This window comes from Sceloporus undulatus, chromosome 4 (genome assembly GCF_019175285.1).
Source record: "Sceloporus undulatus isolate JIND9_A2432 ecotype Alabama chromosome 4, SceUnd_v1.1, whole genome shotgun sequence".
Classification (NCBI taxonomy): domain Eukaryota; kingdom Metazoa; phylum Chordata; class Lepidosauria; order Squamata; family Phrynosomatidae; genus Sceloporus; species Sceloporus undulatus.
The window spans coordinates 38,997,829-39,016,027 of NC_056525.1; the positions used below are offsets into that span (position 1 = coordinate 38,997,829).

The window sequence follows — 18,199 nt, forward strand, 5'->3', positions numbered from 1 at the left end:
ATGTGTTGTTGTTGTTAGCCACCTTCAAGTTGACTTAATTCATGGTGACTCTGTGAATGAGATGTCTCCAAGCCCCCCATCCTCTATCTCTCTGCACTTAAGCAGGGAATTGAGCCCTGCTCTCCACAGTCATAGTCCAACATTTAGCCACACTGACTCTTTAAATTACCCAACAAAAATAGTTCAGGGTAGTGAACAGCCTGGTGCCTCCACCTGCAGTTAGCAACAGGTGAGTCCATCATCCACTGTCACAGTAGAACAGGAAGGGACAAATTGCAAACCTCCAGACATTGCTGAACCTCCATGCATAGTCAGCATAGCAAATCGTGAGGAATGATGGGAGGTGAAGTCCAACAGGATCTGAAGGACATGAGGTTGTCTATCTCTCCTGTAGAACCTGCCCCCATTGAAAATGAATTGTATATGAGGTACTGTAAGATACTAATATGAAAATGTGAAGTGGTGTAGTGGTTTGAGTCTTGGACTAGGAAACTGAGAGACCAGTGTCTGAATCTCTGCTCAGACAAGGAGACTCACTGGGTGACTTTGAGCAATGGCAACCCCCCCTGAAGAAATGTGCCAAGAAAACCCTATGATAGGTTTGCCCTAGGATCGCCATAAGTTGGAAATGACTTGAAGGCATGCAACAACAACCACAATAGGAAAAGAGGATGACCACATTCTAGATGGAGGGACACAATCAAGGAAGTCATGGCCCTGAGTCTGCAAGACCTGAGCAGGGCTGTTGATGACAGGGTGACTTGGAGGTCTCTCATTCATAGGGTCGCCATAAGTTGAAGTTGACTTCATGGCAGTTAACACCACAACAGGGCAAACTCCAATTGCCCACAGTGGATGTGAAAGGGAAGGGGAAAAAATCTGGTCCCTTTAAAAGCAAAACCAACTCCCCCCCCCCCTTTCCAGGTAAAGAGAAGCAGACCCTGGCCAGCTGGTAGACCAGATCAAAGCTACAGGCTATTAGTTGCCTGGCAACAAATTGTCCACTGCTATGATGACTTGAGACCCATTTGTTGCCATTGGCAATGTCTCTTCCTTTCCTCAGAACTTTAACAAGAAGTAGAACAGAAAAAAAGTTTCCAAACGCCTGGCTTTTGGCACAAGCAGGAAAAAGTGAGCAGCCAGAAGATTCAGTCTGGAACTGGAACCTGCTCTGATCCTCAAAGGAGTTCACCCCTGTGAAGTCAAAGGCTTTCATGGCTGGCATCCCATTGTTTTTTGTGGGTTTTTCGGGCTATGTGGCCATGTTCTAGAAGAGTTTATTTCTGACATTTCGCCAGCATCTGTGGCTGGCATCTTCAGAGAATACTGGCAAGGAAGAGAGTGGGTATACCCTGGGTAGGGAGGAGTGATCCCCATGTTAATCTGTGTATTGTTCTGTTGTTGAATGGCAAGGCCTCAGGGTGGGAGGATATGCAAAGGGGGATTAGCATCTGCTTAATTGGTGATCACTGTCTGCTGGGAAAGACCCTAACCCTGACTGGTTTTCCATTTCACCCTAGGCAGGCAAAAAGAGAGAGAGAGAGAGATACACAGGAATCACCTTTCTTTATTCATATCCAGCCAACAATACTTCCAAATTCTGAATTGCATATTCTGTCAAGAGGGGAAAAAATGCATCCTCTTTTACCGGCTTTGGTAGAGAGTACAAAAATGGTGCTGCTGAACTGGGAGAAGGTTTGGGAATGCTCCGCGACCGGCGCAAAGGGGGAGGCATGTTCTGCCCACTGTCCACCCTCTGACCTTTATCCCTCCCCTTGAACTTGACCCGATCATGATCGGGGCCCATGTTCACATTGGTTTGCACTGGGTTTTCCAAAAAGAAATGGGGAATACCCCGCTTTCAGAAAACCCACACTGAGGGGGATTTGCCCCGGATTGGGTGTGCAAAACCCCAATCCAAGTGTGCAAAAACCTGCACCAGTGGAAACATCCCACTTTTAATCTGGTTTGGGAGTCGGGGTAAAAGGTAGTCTGAACCACCCCACAGATCACCTCATTCAATGAGGTCTACTCCTCCACATGCATATATAAACTCTATACAGCATTTTTAGGGGCTGCCACAGGAAGGAGGACTGGGGGAGTTCACTTCTTCCATCCCTGCTGCATCTCTAATCAGAGATAAAGTATGAAAATATGGACAAGAGAAAAATGAGAATGGCTAAGACCATCACCCCCCTGGTAGTTATGAACTACTAAAGCAGTGGGTTTCCCCATTGAATCCTTAGATATTTTGCCCTGGATAAAAATCAATATAAAGACCTCTTTGCTATTAGCTTTCATTGCTTTTCAGAGCTTCCTATTCTCCAGTTCACTATTCAGTTCTCTTTAAGCATATGACTCAGGATTCAGTGTGCAGAAAGGCTTTCATTTGTACTTCTTATCCAAAGGAGAGGTTTAATGTTATGGATATATGAACTTTGGACTGCTTTTTCATATTAGTGAAAGGAATAAAAAAGCTATTTGCCTTGAAAATCTATTAGTGCGAGAGTTCCTGAACAATGATATACTTTTCTCTAATGAAACACAAAAAGATGAAGTCTGCTGTGCACAAAAAACCCTATCATCATTACTGGTCCTAGATTTTCACAGTGAGGCAGAGTTTAATGAAGAATTTTAAACTGCTTGCAAAGGGGTTTCTACAAATGTATTCATTCTGCAAGGCTTATACAATCCATTTAAGGTTTTTAAATAGTCAAACAAGTACACTGTGGACCAGATTTCTATCTAACTTCCCCCCGCCATGATTTGATGTGGGTTTGAACCTGATATGAAGCATTTTTGTCTGCTGTGAGGTCAGCTTCCCAAAAACTGTGTGACTATTATGGCAAATATGATCTAAACAAGAAAAAAAAGTCTCTTCAACAATACATACCATATCAGATGGTTTTTACCATTTGACTAATGAACTTGCTAATAACACCAAGTGGTTGGTGGCTTTCTATTGGAAAGAGATGGATAGGAATGTAATCTTCAAAGCAGAGCATTTGTGAGCTTTATTAGATACCATTTGAATATAATGTCTTTGGCATGCAAGATGATTATTGGAATAGGGAGAATGATTATAAGTGACGGAAAGAAAAGAATAAGGACCTTTAGGAATAAAGTAGGTATGTTATTTATTTCTGACTTTCCTTCAAGTAGCTCGAAGTGAGGAGCCAATGAGATGCAGTGGTTTGAGTGTTGGACTACAACTCTGGAGACCAGGATTCGAATCCCTACTCAGCTATGAAAACCCACTGGGGGACCTTGAGCAAATCGCATTCACTCAACCTCAGAGGAAGGCAAAGGCAACCCCACTATGAACAAATTCTGCCAAAAAAAACCCATGGTAGGATTACTTTACAGTCACCCTATGAAATTCATGAGGTCACTGCCAACAGGTGACTTGAAAGGCATGTGCACATACACACACACACACACACACACACACCTGTTTTCCCCTGAGCATAGCCTCATGCAGGGTTTATTTTTCAGTACTTGTATTTGGCTGATATGAGGCTCTCTAGGTGAACTGCAAATGGTTAAGCCCATGGATGAAATTTGAACTTGGTGTAACTTCCCTGAGACAAACAAAGTTCTGTTGATTTATGGACACGTGAATGTTCTCTTTTGATTACTAGGAAGCCAGTGCTCTTTCACAGCTGATATTTATGCCTTGCTTTAATTTATTTATTTAAGTTAAAAGAAATAGGTGGCTTGAATAATCTCTCTGTGAAGAATTCAAATATGTTTCCAGATCGGGAAATATTGAAAACTACTATTCATAGCAACAGCTTAATTGGCTTTGTAAGATGGTGTGAGAGGTGTGTTCAATTGGAGGAAATGAGAAGGGAAATTGCTCCTTCATATTGTTATTGTTGTTAAATAAAAGCTTTTCTACTGTTGTGGGAACAACTACTTTGCTGCCACAAAAACATACTTGCAGTGACGACCGTATGTTTCAAAGTGTATAAATAGCACATTCTTTTCAAAAATGAAATAAAGTATATAGCAGCATTTCCTAATCTTTAATCTGACTTGATTGTTGAGAAAACAGGGAGCTCAGCCTGTTTTTGTAATAAACATTCTGTTTGGAATAATTATTTATGGGACTGTGTTCTTTGGATCTGTATGCTTGTAAAGCTATTGTCATTTGGTATAATTAAATACCAAAGTCAGAATCATGTATGCATATTTCTGATTCGTATGTATGGTTGTGAAAGCTGGAGAGTGAAGAAAGCTGTCTTTAAAGAGATTAACTATCTGAAATGTAGTGCTGGAGGAGAGCTCTACAGATACCATGAACCATCAAAAAGAATGGTAGCATGGTGCAGTAGATTGAGTGTTGGACTATGGGAGACTAGGGTTTGAATCCCAGCTTGGCATGGAAACCCACTAGTGACTTTGGACAAGTCACACTCTGAGCCTCAGAGGACAGCAGTACCAAGCTCTTTCTGAACTATTCTTGCAAATAAATAAATTCCTGTGACCTTAGGGTTGCCACTAGTCAGAAACAACTTGAAAACATACAAGGTAAAATCAAACCTGAAGTTTCACTAGAAGCCAAAATGACTAAATAGAAGCCATCTTGTTTTGGACATACAGTATTATGAGATGGCATGACTCCTTGGAAGAGACAATAATGCTGGGAAAAGTAGAAAGCAGTAGGAAAAGAGAAGGCCCAGTGAAGGAAGCTGCAGCCCTCAGCAAGGCTGCTGCTGAAGGTCTCTCATTCCTAAATCTAAGCCCAATTGACACATCAAATAACAAGAAGGAGTTATTGTCAACACTATACCCTTGAGGTCACTATGGCCCTTGAGGTATTGTCCAACTCTATGATTCTATACTACACTGGCTTGTGCAACTGAAATTCCCTATTGTAATCCAACTGGCATCCAGACTGTGAGTAGCTCCCAAGAACCCCACCCCAAACTCTTTAACTTTCCCCCACATTTTCCTGGTGAGCACTCAAAAGAGTTTATCAAACGGGACAGGAAGCTCTCGATTTCGAAAGAGAAAATAGCGAGGTAAATTCGAAAATTCATGCAATTACATGATTACTTATCACACCTTAAATTTGTTGTAATGACCTCCCTGAACGCGACCCAGATTCTATGCAAAGTAATCACATCAGTGGGTTCTTAATTGCGAATTGGCACCCTGCACAGGCTCAGTGAGACTCCAGATGACTGGAGCATAGCATTTATGTGAGTGAGAGAGAGGAACCAAGGAAGCCCACATTTTACAAAAGAGATGGGAAGGGGGGCGGGAAGAATGGTGAAAGAACATGCTCTGTTCACATTAAAAGCATATCATCTTGTCATGTTAAACGTGAATATAATGGTTATCCAATAGCTCCGGGTCCATGCCCTTAATTAGCAAGCAGCAGTCCCTCCCCAGCAATGCTGAAGGACAAGCAGAAGCAAAATTGAAGCAGAATTGCAGCGTGGTTTCATGGGAACCCCCCTCCAGATTGGAGGGGGGGAACCAGGACCAAATGGGACATGTCATTACACCAAACAACAGCGCACTGAGTGCAAAGTTGCCTAGAAACAGAGTTTGTGACTTTGCGGGTTATAGACCGCCCATTTGGGGCGTCTGCACCCACCCCTTTCCCCCATGTATCGGGGCCCAGTGTGCAGATGTGCAGCCGCTAGGCCCTGATCCGCCGCTTTTCAGGCGTGCGGGAAGCACAAAACGCCGCTCCCCGCAGCCTGAAAAGGGGTGTCCCTGGGGCTTCAAGCCCCAAGACACCCCACGGCGGCGGGGAGAAGAGAAAGGGGCCGCTTGACCCCTTTCTCTTTTAGTCCGCTGGGTGCAGCCATCTGAAGGCTGCCGCAAGCGGACTAAACCAGGAAGGAGCTCCGAACGAGCTCCTTCCCTACTCTGTGTTCAGGCGCACTAAGCACCCTGGCGCGGAGCAAGGACGTCATGTCCGCGCCGCCCCGTTCTAGAGGCGGTGCGGCCGTACGTCTTCACGGCGGCGCCGTATGAAGGGCCGCCGCCATTTAGTGCATGACAGCATGCACTAGGGTTAGGCGGTGCAGAAGCCACCACCCTTTGTAACCTAGTGCATGCTCGTCACGCACTAAATGCCGGTCTGTAACCGGCCTTTGCTAGTTCACTGAATTTACTTAACTGTGGATTGACACGTGATTGCGTTAGGAGTGCGTTCGAGTGCCAGCGATCGTGTTGGTGACCTTTCGCTCAATAACGTGAATACGCATGATTCCGTTCAGGATGACACTGGATTTATTTCCAATTTCAGTTGTGTGATATTGTCCAAAGTCTACCATACTTTGAATTTCTTTATCTTCCTCACATCGCTATTTTTTGAACTAAAACAGGGGTGGACCATAGGTCATCCCTACTCCACAAACCCGTTGCAAGAGGTTAACATCATTCCTGGTGTACTAAAGTTTACCCAACATTTTAATGGCATTGTTTGTGTGGCTGTTTGGATAGTTTGGACTCATACCAGAAGAAGGAGGAGAAAGGTTCACATCAGCATCAGCATTGCCCTATAAAAAGATCAGAAAGACAAATTTTATAGTACTCTTATCCAATTAAAACAAACTTTCAGGTCTTTAAATCCACATAATTTCTAGCTTCCATGGAATTAATAAAAAAATTCACCAGATACTAGAAAAACGGGTATCTTTTACTGCCTCTCTTAACTGAACCCCCTCTGTTAGCTTAATTGTCCGCAACTTTCCAAACTTTATACAACATTGTTTAAAGTTGGATTAACATTACTCTTTCCTCGTTTCCAGTGATCAAAATCTACAATAAACAATAGGTCTGAATAATTTCTTTGTTACATGGGCCTGTTTTGTCCGTCTACAAAACAAAGTAAAATAGTTTGAGGATTATAGGACACCCCACTTGTATCATGCACAGAAATTCCTGTCCTCACAGCACCGGCTGCTTTCCTTTCCCTCTGATCTTTTTCTTCTCAACTGCCTGTACACACCTATCTATCTCATTAGTTCTTCTCCCTCCCTCCATGCGCGAGTCATCTTTCTTTCTGATCACACCTGCCTACCCTCAATAGGCTGTAGGAAAACAGTCTTCCTCTCACCTTGAAATAATGAGAATCTGAAGAGTTAAAAGGAGCCTAAGAGAAAAGGCTCCAAAAGCAAGACTTTTTTCAGACACTAGAGGCCCATTCCCAGGGTCAATGTTGTGCAGTAGCTGGACTGAGACTCAAGTGTATCCATGTTCTAGTCCCTGCTTAGCAACGAGGCCTGCTAGATCATGTTGGGTCAGTTATTGACTCTCAGCCTAACTTTCATCACAGGTTTGTTGTGAGTTGGGGCTGCCAGCAGAAGGATGGATCTGGCCTTGGTTTTACGGACAAAGACAGGGATGAGAGGGAGCTTGGACTGGGGCCCTTGGCGCTGAAGAAAGTGGGGAGAGAGCAATCCGAAAAGAGGAAGAGGGCCAGCATCACTGTAGCGCTCCACCTGGCTGTTCTACAAAACTCCCCTGCAGGGCAGTGTCAGTGGGGAGAGATGGGTGGTGGAAGTGCCAGAAGGAGAGTGGCAGCAGGCAGACAGGTCCTCACCACCTTCCTCTAACTCCTGACTGCCTTGCGCCCTCCCCTCCCAGCCACTGCTGGCCGTCACTGCCTTTTCCTGACCTGGACAGCAACAATGCCAGACACTGAAAGGCTGGACAGCAACCATGCCAACACTGAAATTAGTTACTCCTCACCAGCCTGCAGCGGGCCAGATGCAGAAGCACCCTGGCTGGCAAAAGGAAATGTCCAGGGCACTCTTGGGATGGACAGCCAACAACCACCCAACAGGGTGTTCACTCCACTCTGAGATATCACCCGGTGAGGTCCGCATCGCTCTGCATCCCCCAAGTGACAGCCTCCACTTTTCTTACAGTTTTCTATTTGATAATTACAGAGTCAAAACACCCTAAAACACAAGATCCCACTGATCTGTCTGATAAACATGGTCAGCCCTGTTGTAGTACTGGGAGGGGAGACAACCAACGAATACCAGGGGCGTAGGCTATAATCAGTAAAGAAAGACACAAACCACCTGTAAGTATCCTTGCCTAAAAAGCTCATGCATTCCTGTGTTTGCCATACGCAACAGGCAACTTGAAGGCACATACAAAAAGGCTGTCTCCTCTGAGCATGGCCTCACGAGGGGATTATTTCTGAGTACTTTTATTTGACTGGTATGAGACCATAAGTAGACAGGTGACTTGAAAGCACTAATATGCCAAGTGAGCAGTGAGGCAAGCTACTCTGCTTTCCCCTTCTTTTGTTTTACCTTCACACATGCCCAATTAGTGATCTGGAGGCAGATTTTCAAAGATATGCTGTGTTAGTCTGTATGTAGAATCAGAGATGTATAGAGATTTTGTAAAACCTTTGACACTATCCTTGAGACTTGTAGTCTCAAAGGTGGCTACAAAATCTCTCTATACCTCTGCAGACAGATGTTTCCTTGCCTGTTGTGGCATAAGCATACACAGCTACAGTAGATCACCTAGAGTAGATCCCATTCTTTCCAGGTCAAGGCTTTATTGCATGTTTACTGCAGACACACTGCTGAAACCCAATTAGACCTTGTCTTTTTCCAGCTTTCCTCACCATCTCCCAATGCCAGTTTGCAAAAATGAAACTTCCAGCTAGATGGATGACAAAAGGGTTTGTGTGTGCTGGGCGGGACTCCTGTAAAGAGACTTTGTGAAAAACTTCTTATCGAGGCTTTGGACTATGCGCATAATAATTTGATTGCTGGGAAAAGCTACTGTGGGGCTTGCACCAAAGGAACAGCAGAATCCAAGCAGGGTGGCGAACAACTAGGCCCCATACAACTGCAAAATAAAACTGCTCAGGTCACTTTGAGGTATGCTGTTTAAATGATGCATGCATCCCAAGAGTCCGGAAGCTGCGCCAAAGCTGCTCCCAGTCCTTAGGACTGGATCATGGCTTTGGCGGGCTTCCAACTCTTAGTATGCATGCATCATGAAGCAGCATGCCTCCAAAGTGACCTGAAGCAGCTTTATTTTGGCCTGTCTGTATGGGGCCATAGTCTCTGATAATCAAACCATTATGGAACTTCAAACCTGTGACCCACTCTTCAATGCCACAGATACATATCTATATTGGAATATTATAGCTACATTTATTGAGACTTACTAATTTTTCCAGCGTAGCCACAGTTGGCGTGCAACATACTCAAGGCAAAAGTTGCTTGATACAGGAACAAAGAATTCTTATAATAAAAAAGCTGTTCCAGAAGTATTCAGAAACACGTGAAATTTTGGCAACACATTACATAAATATTTGCTTAGAATGACCTCCATAGAGAAATGAGCTGGTTTGGAGACTAAATATTTTCACATTTTTTTTCTAACAGTGATTCAGAGGCTCCTTAGGCTGAATTCAGCTTATTAAAAAAGCAGTTTGCTGTAAAGCCTGGATTTTCACAATCGTAAGAGAAGAATCTGAGCAAATCTTGTACCAGATAATTAACCACACTGCACTTCTCAAAAAGCAGTCCTTAGTATATATATTTGCATTGGACATTATACTTCAGTAAGTAAGAGTTGAAGACCATCCTGTTCAGAGAACGTTCCCAGGCACTGCATAATTGTCGCTTGCTATTTGATTATTCTTTTGATGCCTATTTTATCGAACCATTTTCTGTATGTTATGTACTTTATATGCATTAGCCTACTACCCTCACCACCTTCCTTCTCCTTTTATGTCATGTCTTTTTAGATTGTAAGCCTGAGGGCAGGAACCGTCATAAAAGATTGTAGGTACAGCGCTGTGTAAATTTACAGCGCTTATAAATAAAGGTTAATAAAATAATAATATAATAATATAATAATGACTCACAGGAGCCACCCATTTGAACCACAGCAGAACCCTATTGTGTCTTCCACAACACAAAAGAGGCTAGATTGATAAGTCATAGATCGAGCTTCTCTCAAGCAGCCACCACAGCTGTGGGACTTCCTCTCAAAGGAGTCAGGCTGCTTCTTCCTTCGGGAGCTTTCTGGCAGGGTAGCCAAGACTATATTGGTTTTTTTTGCCTTTGGTCCTTAAAACCAGGAGGGTTTTCTGATCATTTACATAGGTGCATTTTTAAAAAAAAAAAAGTTGTTTTAGTCTATTTTTAAATAGTGTTTTACTTTTTTCAATTCCTATTTCTCTACATCACTTCAAGGGAATTGTGGATAAGAGGTGATATACCATTAAATAATACACAAATAAATGACACAATGGAAGTAATGGCTTGATGATGTTTCCGCATTAGTTTATAAGATTACACAGAAACTCTTTCATTCACTAGGGTACAAAAAATCTGTTTTTGTGGTGACAAATATGCCAATAGGCAAAATTACACATCCAGCCTAGTTCTCAAACGTAATACATGAGAATGAATGAGGCATTATTATTTCACCCAGCCTGCCGTGTGATGCTGCAAAATTCTACAACAAAGACTTCTGCCATATTTAGAGCAAGAAATGCCAGATGCCCAGGCTGGTTTCAGGAAAAGAAATAGGCCCTAGGGATCATACTGGAAACATATGTTAGTTAATGGAGCACACCAAAGGATTTCAGAAGAAAATCAAAAGCCTTTGATTGTGTGGATCATGGAAAACTGAGGATCAGTCTTAAAGGAATGGGTGTGCCTCATTTGACTGTACACAGAACAAGATTTTATTGTTAGAACAGAATAGGGAGAAACAGAACGGTTTCCAATAGGCAAGGAGGATGGGCAAGGTTGCATTTTTTTCACCCTTTCTGTTTAACTTTTATGGAGAACATAACATATGCAAAACTAGATTAGACTCGGACGAAAGAGGCGTAAAAATTGGGGGAAGGAACATCAACAATTTAAGATATGCAGATGACACCATATTACTAGCAGAAAATAGTGAAGACCTTGGAATGATTAATGAAGAAAGGAAGTGGAAAGGCAGGTTTACAGGTGAACCTTTGTTGTTGTTATCCACCCTCGAGTTGATGTCGATCCTGTAGATGAGACCTCTCCAAGACTCCCTATGCTCCACTGCTCTGCTCAGGTCCTGCAAATTCATACCCATGACTGCCTTAATAGAGTCCATCCATCTAGCATTTGGCCTTCCTCCTTTCTGCTTCCCTCCATCTTTCCTAGCATAATTGTTTTTTCCAGTGAGTCATGCCTCCTCATGATGTGGACAAAGTACAACAGCCTCAGTCTAGTCATCTTGGCTTCCAGAGAGATTTCTGGTTTGATCTGCTCTAAGCCCCATTTGTTTGACTTCTTGGCTGTCCATGGGAACCTCAGCACTCTTCTCCCGCATTAGATCTCAAATGAATTAATTCTCTTCCTGTCCACTTTAACTGTTCAGCTCTCCCATCCATACATGGTTAAAGGGAATACAACGGCTTGTATGATTCTAACTTTCGTGCTCAGTTGTATGCCTTTACATTTTAGGATATTTTCTAGTTTTCTCATAGCTGCCCTCCCCATTCTTAGTCTTCTTATGATTTCTGTATGTATTTTATCTGTTGTGATCCCGCCTTGATCTGTAGGGAGAGGCGGAAATAGAAATAATAAATTATTATTATTCCACCTCAACATTAGGAGGAACTTCCTGAAGTAAAGGCTGTTCGACAGTGGAATGCACTCCCTCGGAGTGGAGTGGAGTCTCCTTCCTTGGAGGTCTTTAAGCAGAGGCTGGATGGTCATCTGTCAGGGATGCTTTGATTGAGAGTTCCTGCATGGCAGGTGGGTTGTACTGCATGGCCCTTGCGGTCTCTTCCAACTCTACAATTCTATGATTATTATTATTGACTACAGTCCCCACTCTGATCAATATTTGATCCCTTTTACTATTTCTATTTCCTCATTGTCTAGGTTGAATCTGTGTAAATTTTATGTGGTCATTATTTTTGTTTTCTTTATATTCAACAATAAGCCTGCCTTTGCACTTTCCTCCTTGATCTTCCTTAGTAGTTGTTCCAAGTCTATGATGTTTTCAGCTAGTAGTATGGTGTCATCTGCGTATCGTAGATTGTTGATATTCCTTTCTCCTATTTGCACTCCTCCTTCTTCTGTGTACAGTCCTGCTTTTCGTATAATATTTTCTGCATACAAGTTGAACAGATAGGATGAGAGGATGCAGCCTTGTCTGACCCCTTTGCCAATTGGGAAGCATTCTGTTTCTCCATGTTCTGTCCTGACGGTGGCCTCCTGTCCAGGTGAACTTTAAAGTAACAAAAATAATGACTACAGATTACAGGTTAGAGCATGCCACCTGCAGTCAAAACTGAAGCACTGCATGAGGGGTTTTTCCCCCTTTCAATCATTGCTTCTGTATTAGTTGACCCCATCTTTTAGTTTAATTATCTTCAGTACAGTGCTAATTAAAAAAAAAATTAATATATGTTCTGTTTGCTTCCTGTAAAATACCAGGTAAACAGAGGTCCAAAATACTCTGCAGAAATAATCCAGTTTGAGACTGTCAGTACTATGGAATCCTGGGAAGTGTAGTTTATTGTGGCACCAGAGCCCTCTGACAGAGGTTAAATGTCACACAAAACTACAGTTCCCACGATTCCATGGCATTGAGGCAGGGCAGTTAAAGCGATCTCGAACTGGATTATTTCTGCAGTGTGTTTTGAGTTGACTCCACTAAGAACTATTCACAGATAAAGGACTGCAACCCCATTTATGAGAAGCTGTTAAAAGAACTCTCCCATAGAAACAAAACTGCCCCAAGAAATGTAGCAGTAAAATAATAAACTGACGTTGGATTTCTAATTTTAAAAAAACCACTATTGTTTAATATTTGGTGCTGCTTGGGAGACAGAAGACAAAGAAGCATCCCACTTTTATTATTGTTATGAGCCTTTGGGTCAGTGGCTCTCAACCTTTGCGCCTCCAGATGTTTTGGACTCCAATTCCCAGAACTCCCAGTCAGTATGTTCATTGTTCAGGAATTCTGGGATTTGAAGTCTCAGGACCAAATCTAGAGGACCAAAGGTTGAGAAACACTGCTTTAGGTCGTTTCTGACTGAGGGATATCCTGAGTATTTTCTTGGCCAAGTTTCCTCAGAGGAGGTTTGCCATGGCCATCCTCTGAGGCTGAGAGAGTGTGACTTGCCAAAGGTCACCCAGTGCGTTTACTTGGCTGAACCCTAGTCTCCTAGCGTCCTGGTCCAAACCATTCCGCCATTTCTAGTCATAAGAGCGCCCATATATACATTTTATTATGGGGGGAGGGCAGGAAGAATAAAGTCCCAAAAAGCGAAGGCTTAACCACCTATCCCTATTTTGTCCCACCGCTTTCGCCGTCGCCTCCAGGAGCGCTAGAGGTTGCTGACAGCGCAAAGCATGCTGGGACTTGAAGTCTTCTGGCCCCAACCCCCGCCGTAGACACCCACTTCTACGGAGTGGTCCAGGAACTACTGTGGGCCTGAAGGCCGGCGCCCTGCCGCTTAAGATGGCGGCTCCCTTGGTGCTGGTGCTGTTGGTGGCCGTGACGGTCAGGGCTGTGCTCTTCCGCTCCAGCCTGGCCGGCCTGATCTCGGAAAGAGTGGAAGTGGCCTCTCCTCTGAACGCCTGGAAGCGAGGTAAGCCCTGCAGAGCGAGCGAGGCGGGCAGGCAGGCACTGGACACCGGGCAGCGATGGGAAGAGTCGCCCTTCTTGGCTCCCTTTTCTCATATGGGCAGTGCATAAATCATTTGTTCGACCCTGTTTTAACTGCCATGGCTCCCTGCTGTGGAATTCTGGGAATGGTAGTTGTGGTGGCACCAAAGGGTCGAATAATTGTATGATATAAAGAAGACTGAGATAATATAATTATGTATCTAGAAGTTAGACTGGTAGAAAGGAACTAACGAATCAGGAGTGTATGATATGTGTGTGTGTGTGTGTGTGTATATATATATATATATATATATATATATGTTGGTTGGGGTATCCCTAGCTATATAATGGATATTGTTTTTGTGTGGTTTGAATGATTGGTATAAATATATGTTCTCTTTATATATGTTTTTAAAATAGCTAATCAAAAGTACATCTAAAAACAACAACAATAATTCGGGGGAAGGTAGAAGGCAGTACAAATAGGAAGACCACAATCCAGATGGATAATCAGGGAGACTATGGGCCTGAGCCTACAGGACCTGAGCAGAGAGGAAGAGGACTGGAGACATTTCATCCACAGGGTTGCCATGAGTTGAGGTCGACTCCAAGGCAGCTAACATCAACAACAACAACAAACAGGTTGAGTCTCCCTTAAACAGAGTTCCAAAATTGCAAGGAAGCTTCCTCTTGAAAAATGGTAAGAGCAGAAGAATGAAGCATCTCTGGAATACTGTACCCAGTTATGGGTGCCTCAAATAGAGAAGGATGTTGAGAAGGTGGAACGTGTCCAGAGGAGGGCGACTGACATGGTGAAAGGGAATGACTGTTACATGAGACGCTGAATGGAAGAAGGATGGAGCTGCGGCCAACAAAAGCAAACCTTGTGAGGCAGAATCTCTGTTCCTGTGGGTCATGATCATCTGCAGCAGGGCTTCCAGAGCAGGTTCTGTGCTAGCCTGGAAAGGGCCACACAGAGGTGGGACTTTGATTTCTCACAAGATATACCAGAAGAAGGTCTTCTGTGTGGCTGAGATAGTGATACCTTCGCTTCCTGATATACACAAACCTTATTTTGTGCAAAAATAAATAAATATACTATTGTGCATAAAATTGCCTTCAGGCTTTGTGTATAAGGTGCATATGAAATGTAAATGAATTTCACGCTTAGACATGGGTCCCATCTCCAAATATTCAAAAATCCCCAAAGTCCCCAAATACTCTTGGTCCCTGTAGTTCCTTTTTAGCTGAATGGTTATCGTCTGCAGAAAAGGGACCCTGTGTTAAAAGCTATAAAAAGAAGAACGTAGACAAATTGGAGCAGGTTGGAAAGAAATGGTCAGGAGTGTAGAAACTAAATCTTATGAGAAATGCTTAAAGGGCTTGTGGTCAAGTTCAACCTGGAGAAGAAAAGACCAACGGAGAAACATGACAGCAGTCTTTCAAACAACTTAAGAGCTGTCAAACTGAAGAAAGGAAAGACTTATTCTTTGTTAGCCCGATGGGCAAGTCCAAATCTAATGCCTTTAAGTTCAAGGAGGATAGATTTTATCACAACACTGGGAAACTTTGCTGGTCAGTCCAGTGGAAAAATCTAGCAGGGTGCCAGGCTCCCCTTTCTTGGAAGTCTTCAAGCACAGGAGTGCTCAAGCACTGGATTTCCTGCACTGATCAGGGGCTTGGGCTAAATGGGGTGGAAAGCAGCTTTCTGCTCTTTGTTTCTGTGTTAATAAAAATTATTGGTCTAGTCATGCAGTAGCACAAAATTTAGTAACCGTGTTACAAATGTTATTGATGTTGCATATAGATTCCCTAAAGCAATCTGCTAGTTATATCTAATATTGCTGAAACATTCCATACTGCAGAACCCAACTCCAGATATGAAGCACAGCATAGATCCTCAAAATTATAAGACATCTATGAAGCAGTCCACTCATCAACAGACGTGTGCATTCATGTATCTCAGTGTATTTGATCCAGTATTTTCTGATCATGATCAACAGATGTAGGACTTGTAAGATTATATTTATTACCTTTTAGTTCTGAAAATGCTTCGAATTCCTGTTACACAGTCATGTGAGAATCACAAGTCTTGGGTTCCTCTGATATGGCTTATATGTTTTGTTTCTTTCAATTACTGCCTATGGACCATGATGTGCTGATTCTGTGATTTTTTTTACGCTGTCAGCTGGAATAGATTCAAAATGAAATGTGATAGGAATGTAAAAATCAGGATACTTGAGGGTTCCTAGAGCAGAGATTTTTTTTTTGTCAAGATGGTCTGTTTGTAAGCAAGAGTAAATGGAGGAGGGCTCTAAGGAGTGAATTTTTCTCTGAAAACAATGGGAATTCACCCATGTTTCTCCAATCTTAAACATTGCTATGATTTCTTGATTTTCTTTTTTTAGTGGTTGAGGGGCTGGCCTTGCTTGACTTGGGCGTGTCGCCATATTCTGGAGATGTCTTTCATGAAGTAAGTATGCAGTGTGTCATTTTTTCCATAAATTTATTTGGATTCATGAAATCCATGGAATGCCTTTTTAGCTTGAAACCCCTGAAAGTGAAATTCTGAAGGACGCAGATTCATTCCCCATATGGGAGTTGAGGGCTGAATGCAGTAGGATTCCCATACAGCTCAGCAGAGTCCCTTTCTGCCTCCCTGTGATTGCATGTAGGTTGCATGCGCACTGCAGAAATAATCCAGTTTGATTTAACTTCCATGACTCAAGGCTATGGAATTCTGCGAATTGCAATTTTGTGAGACATTTAGCCTTCTCTGTCAGAGAGCTCTGGGGCCACAACAAATTACAATCGCCCCTCCGTTTCCACGGACTTGAAGTCCACTGTCTCGATTATTCATGAAGGGGTGAGCCCCATTGGCTAAAATGGCATGTGCACGCATGGGGGCGTGTGGCCATTCAAGCCAAAAAGCAAAACTTGATTGTGCCATTTTATATGAGACACCATTTTACTATGCCATTTTATTTAATGGGACTTGAGCATCCATGGATTTTGGTATTCACGTGGGGGTCCTTGAACCAAACCCCAGCAGATACCAAGGGCTTACTTGTATTCATCTTTGATATTTTCCCTCTTTTAAATCTTAGATCATACTTTGTCTATCCAGCCAATTGCTGTAGCCACATCCCATTTTTCTTCTTCATTGGAATTGTTGGCAACTGTACCTTCAATATCTGACTTAAGAAACGACCATGCACCTTCCCTTTAATTTTTTGCTGTTTATCTTTTTTTCCTTTAGACTCCACTAATAATATATCTGTTTCACTTTCTGATTGATTACGCTGAACTAGTATTTATGGTGAGTATTGCTTTAACTGTTATCCATAGTATAATTGCCTCTCTTTCGGAGCTTATTTCTTGATTTCTAAACTACATTATTATTATTATTATTAACCTTTATTTATGAAGCGCTGTAAATTTACACAGCGCTGTACATGCAATCTTTTTAGTTAGACGGTTCCCTGCCCTCAGGCTTACAATCTAAAAAGACATGACACAGAAGGAGAAGGGAATGGTGGAGGGAGAGGGTAAGAGGTCCAGCAGTTCCTCTCAACCTCCGAGGGCTGGACCAAGGCAGATGGACTGGAGGGAGGGCTTGGCTTCAAAATGGAAGGTTAATCATTATCCAGGGAAAATACATACTCACAAGTAGGATAATACATATACAGAACATAGCAATACAGGAAATGGATCGATAAACAGCCAACAACAGAACATCAGATAGTAAGCGACAATTATGCGATGCCTGGGAAGGCTTCTCTGAATAGGATGGTTTTCAACTCCGTTTTGAAGCTGGTTAAAGAAGTGATGGCTCTTGCTTGTGGAGGAAGAAGGTTCCAGGAGTGAGGGGCAGCAAGTGAAAAGGGGCGAATCCGGGATGGGGCAGAGGAAATCCTGGGCTGAGACAGGAACCCTTGACTACCAGAACGGAGGGCCCTGGTGGGAAGGTGAGGAGAAAGAAGGTCTGATAAGTAAGGAGGGGCCAGTCCATGGAGGGCTTTGAATGTCGACAGCAGGAGCTTATACTGAATGCGGAAAGGGAGAGGGATCATCAGCATTTGAAGCTATTTGAGTTGCAGCTCCAACACATCCGCATTTGACGATTTGACAAAGCTCAACCTTCAACATGTGTCAAAAGCCTCCAAGACGGAGCCTTACACTTGTCTTTCCTCCTAAAGCCAACCCCAACCTCAACACTCCATTTCTTGTCTCTGTGGACAAACATTTTTCCATTCAACCAGTCCAGCAAGCCCTGCAGTCTTGGCTTTATCTTTGACTCTTCTCTGTCGTGTATCCCTCAGATCCAGACCACAGCCCAGGCTTGTAGATTCTTTTTGTACAATATTGCCAAAAATACGTCCCATATCGCTCCGCCTCTACTGCCAAGATCCTGGTCCAGCCCTAGGATCTCACGACTTGATTACTGTAATGTCCTCCTGGCTGGGCTTCTCTTTTTCTCACCTCAGTCCTTTTATCTTTAATCCTGTCAGATTCAGCTGCACGCCATTATCACTACACCCACCGCTCTGACCCACCTCTCTCTGTGTTGGCAATCCCTTCA

General features: G+C 43.1%; 2 protein-coding genes across 3 annotated transcripts in view; one reads left to right on the forward strand and one right to left on the reverse strand.

The window, feature by feature from the left end:
- Positions 1-18,199, reverse strand: part of ITCH (itchy E3 ubiquitin protein ligase) — a 603,853-nt gene that overhangs the window by 392,033 nt on the left and 193,621 nt on the right. The window lies entirely within an intron of this gene.
- PIGU (phosphatidylinositol glycan anchor biosynthesis class U) overlaps positions 13,382-18,199 on the forward strand; it is a 50,744-nt gene continuing 45,926 nt past the window's right edge. Inside the window, exons 1-3 of the mRNA XM_042465846.1 lie at positions 13,382-13,600; positions 16,026-16,090; positions 16,877-16,936. Coding sequence (XP_042321780.1) covers positions 13,471-13,600; positions 16,026-16,090; positions 16,877-16,936 — 255 coding nt within the window. The 5' untranslated portion in view covers positions 13,382-13,470. The remainder of the gene's footprint in view (positions 13,601-16,025; positions 16,091-16,876; positions 16,937-18,199) is intronic.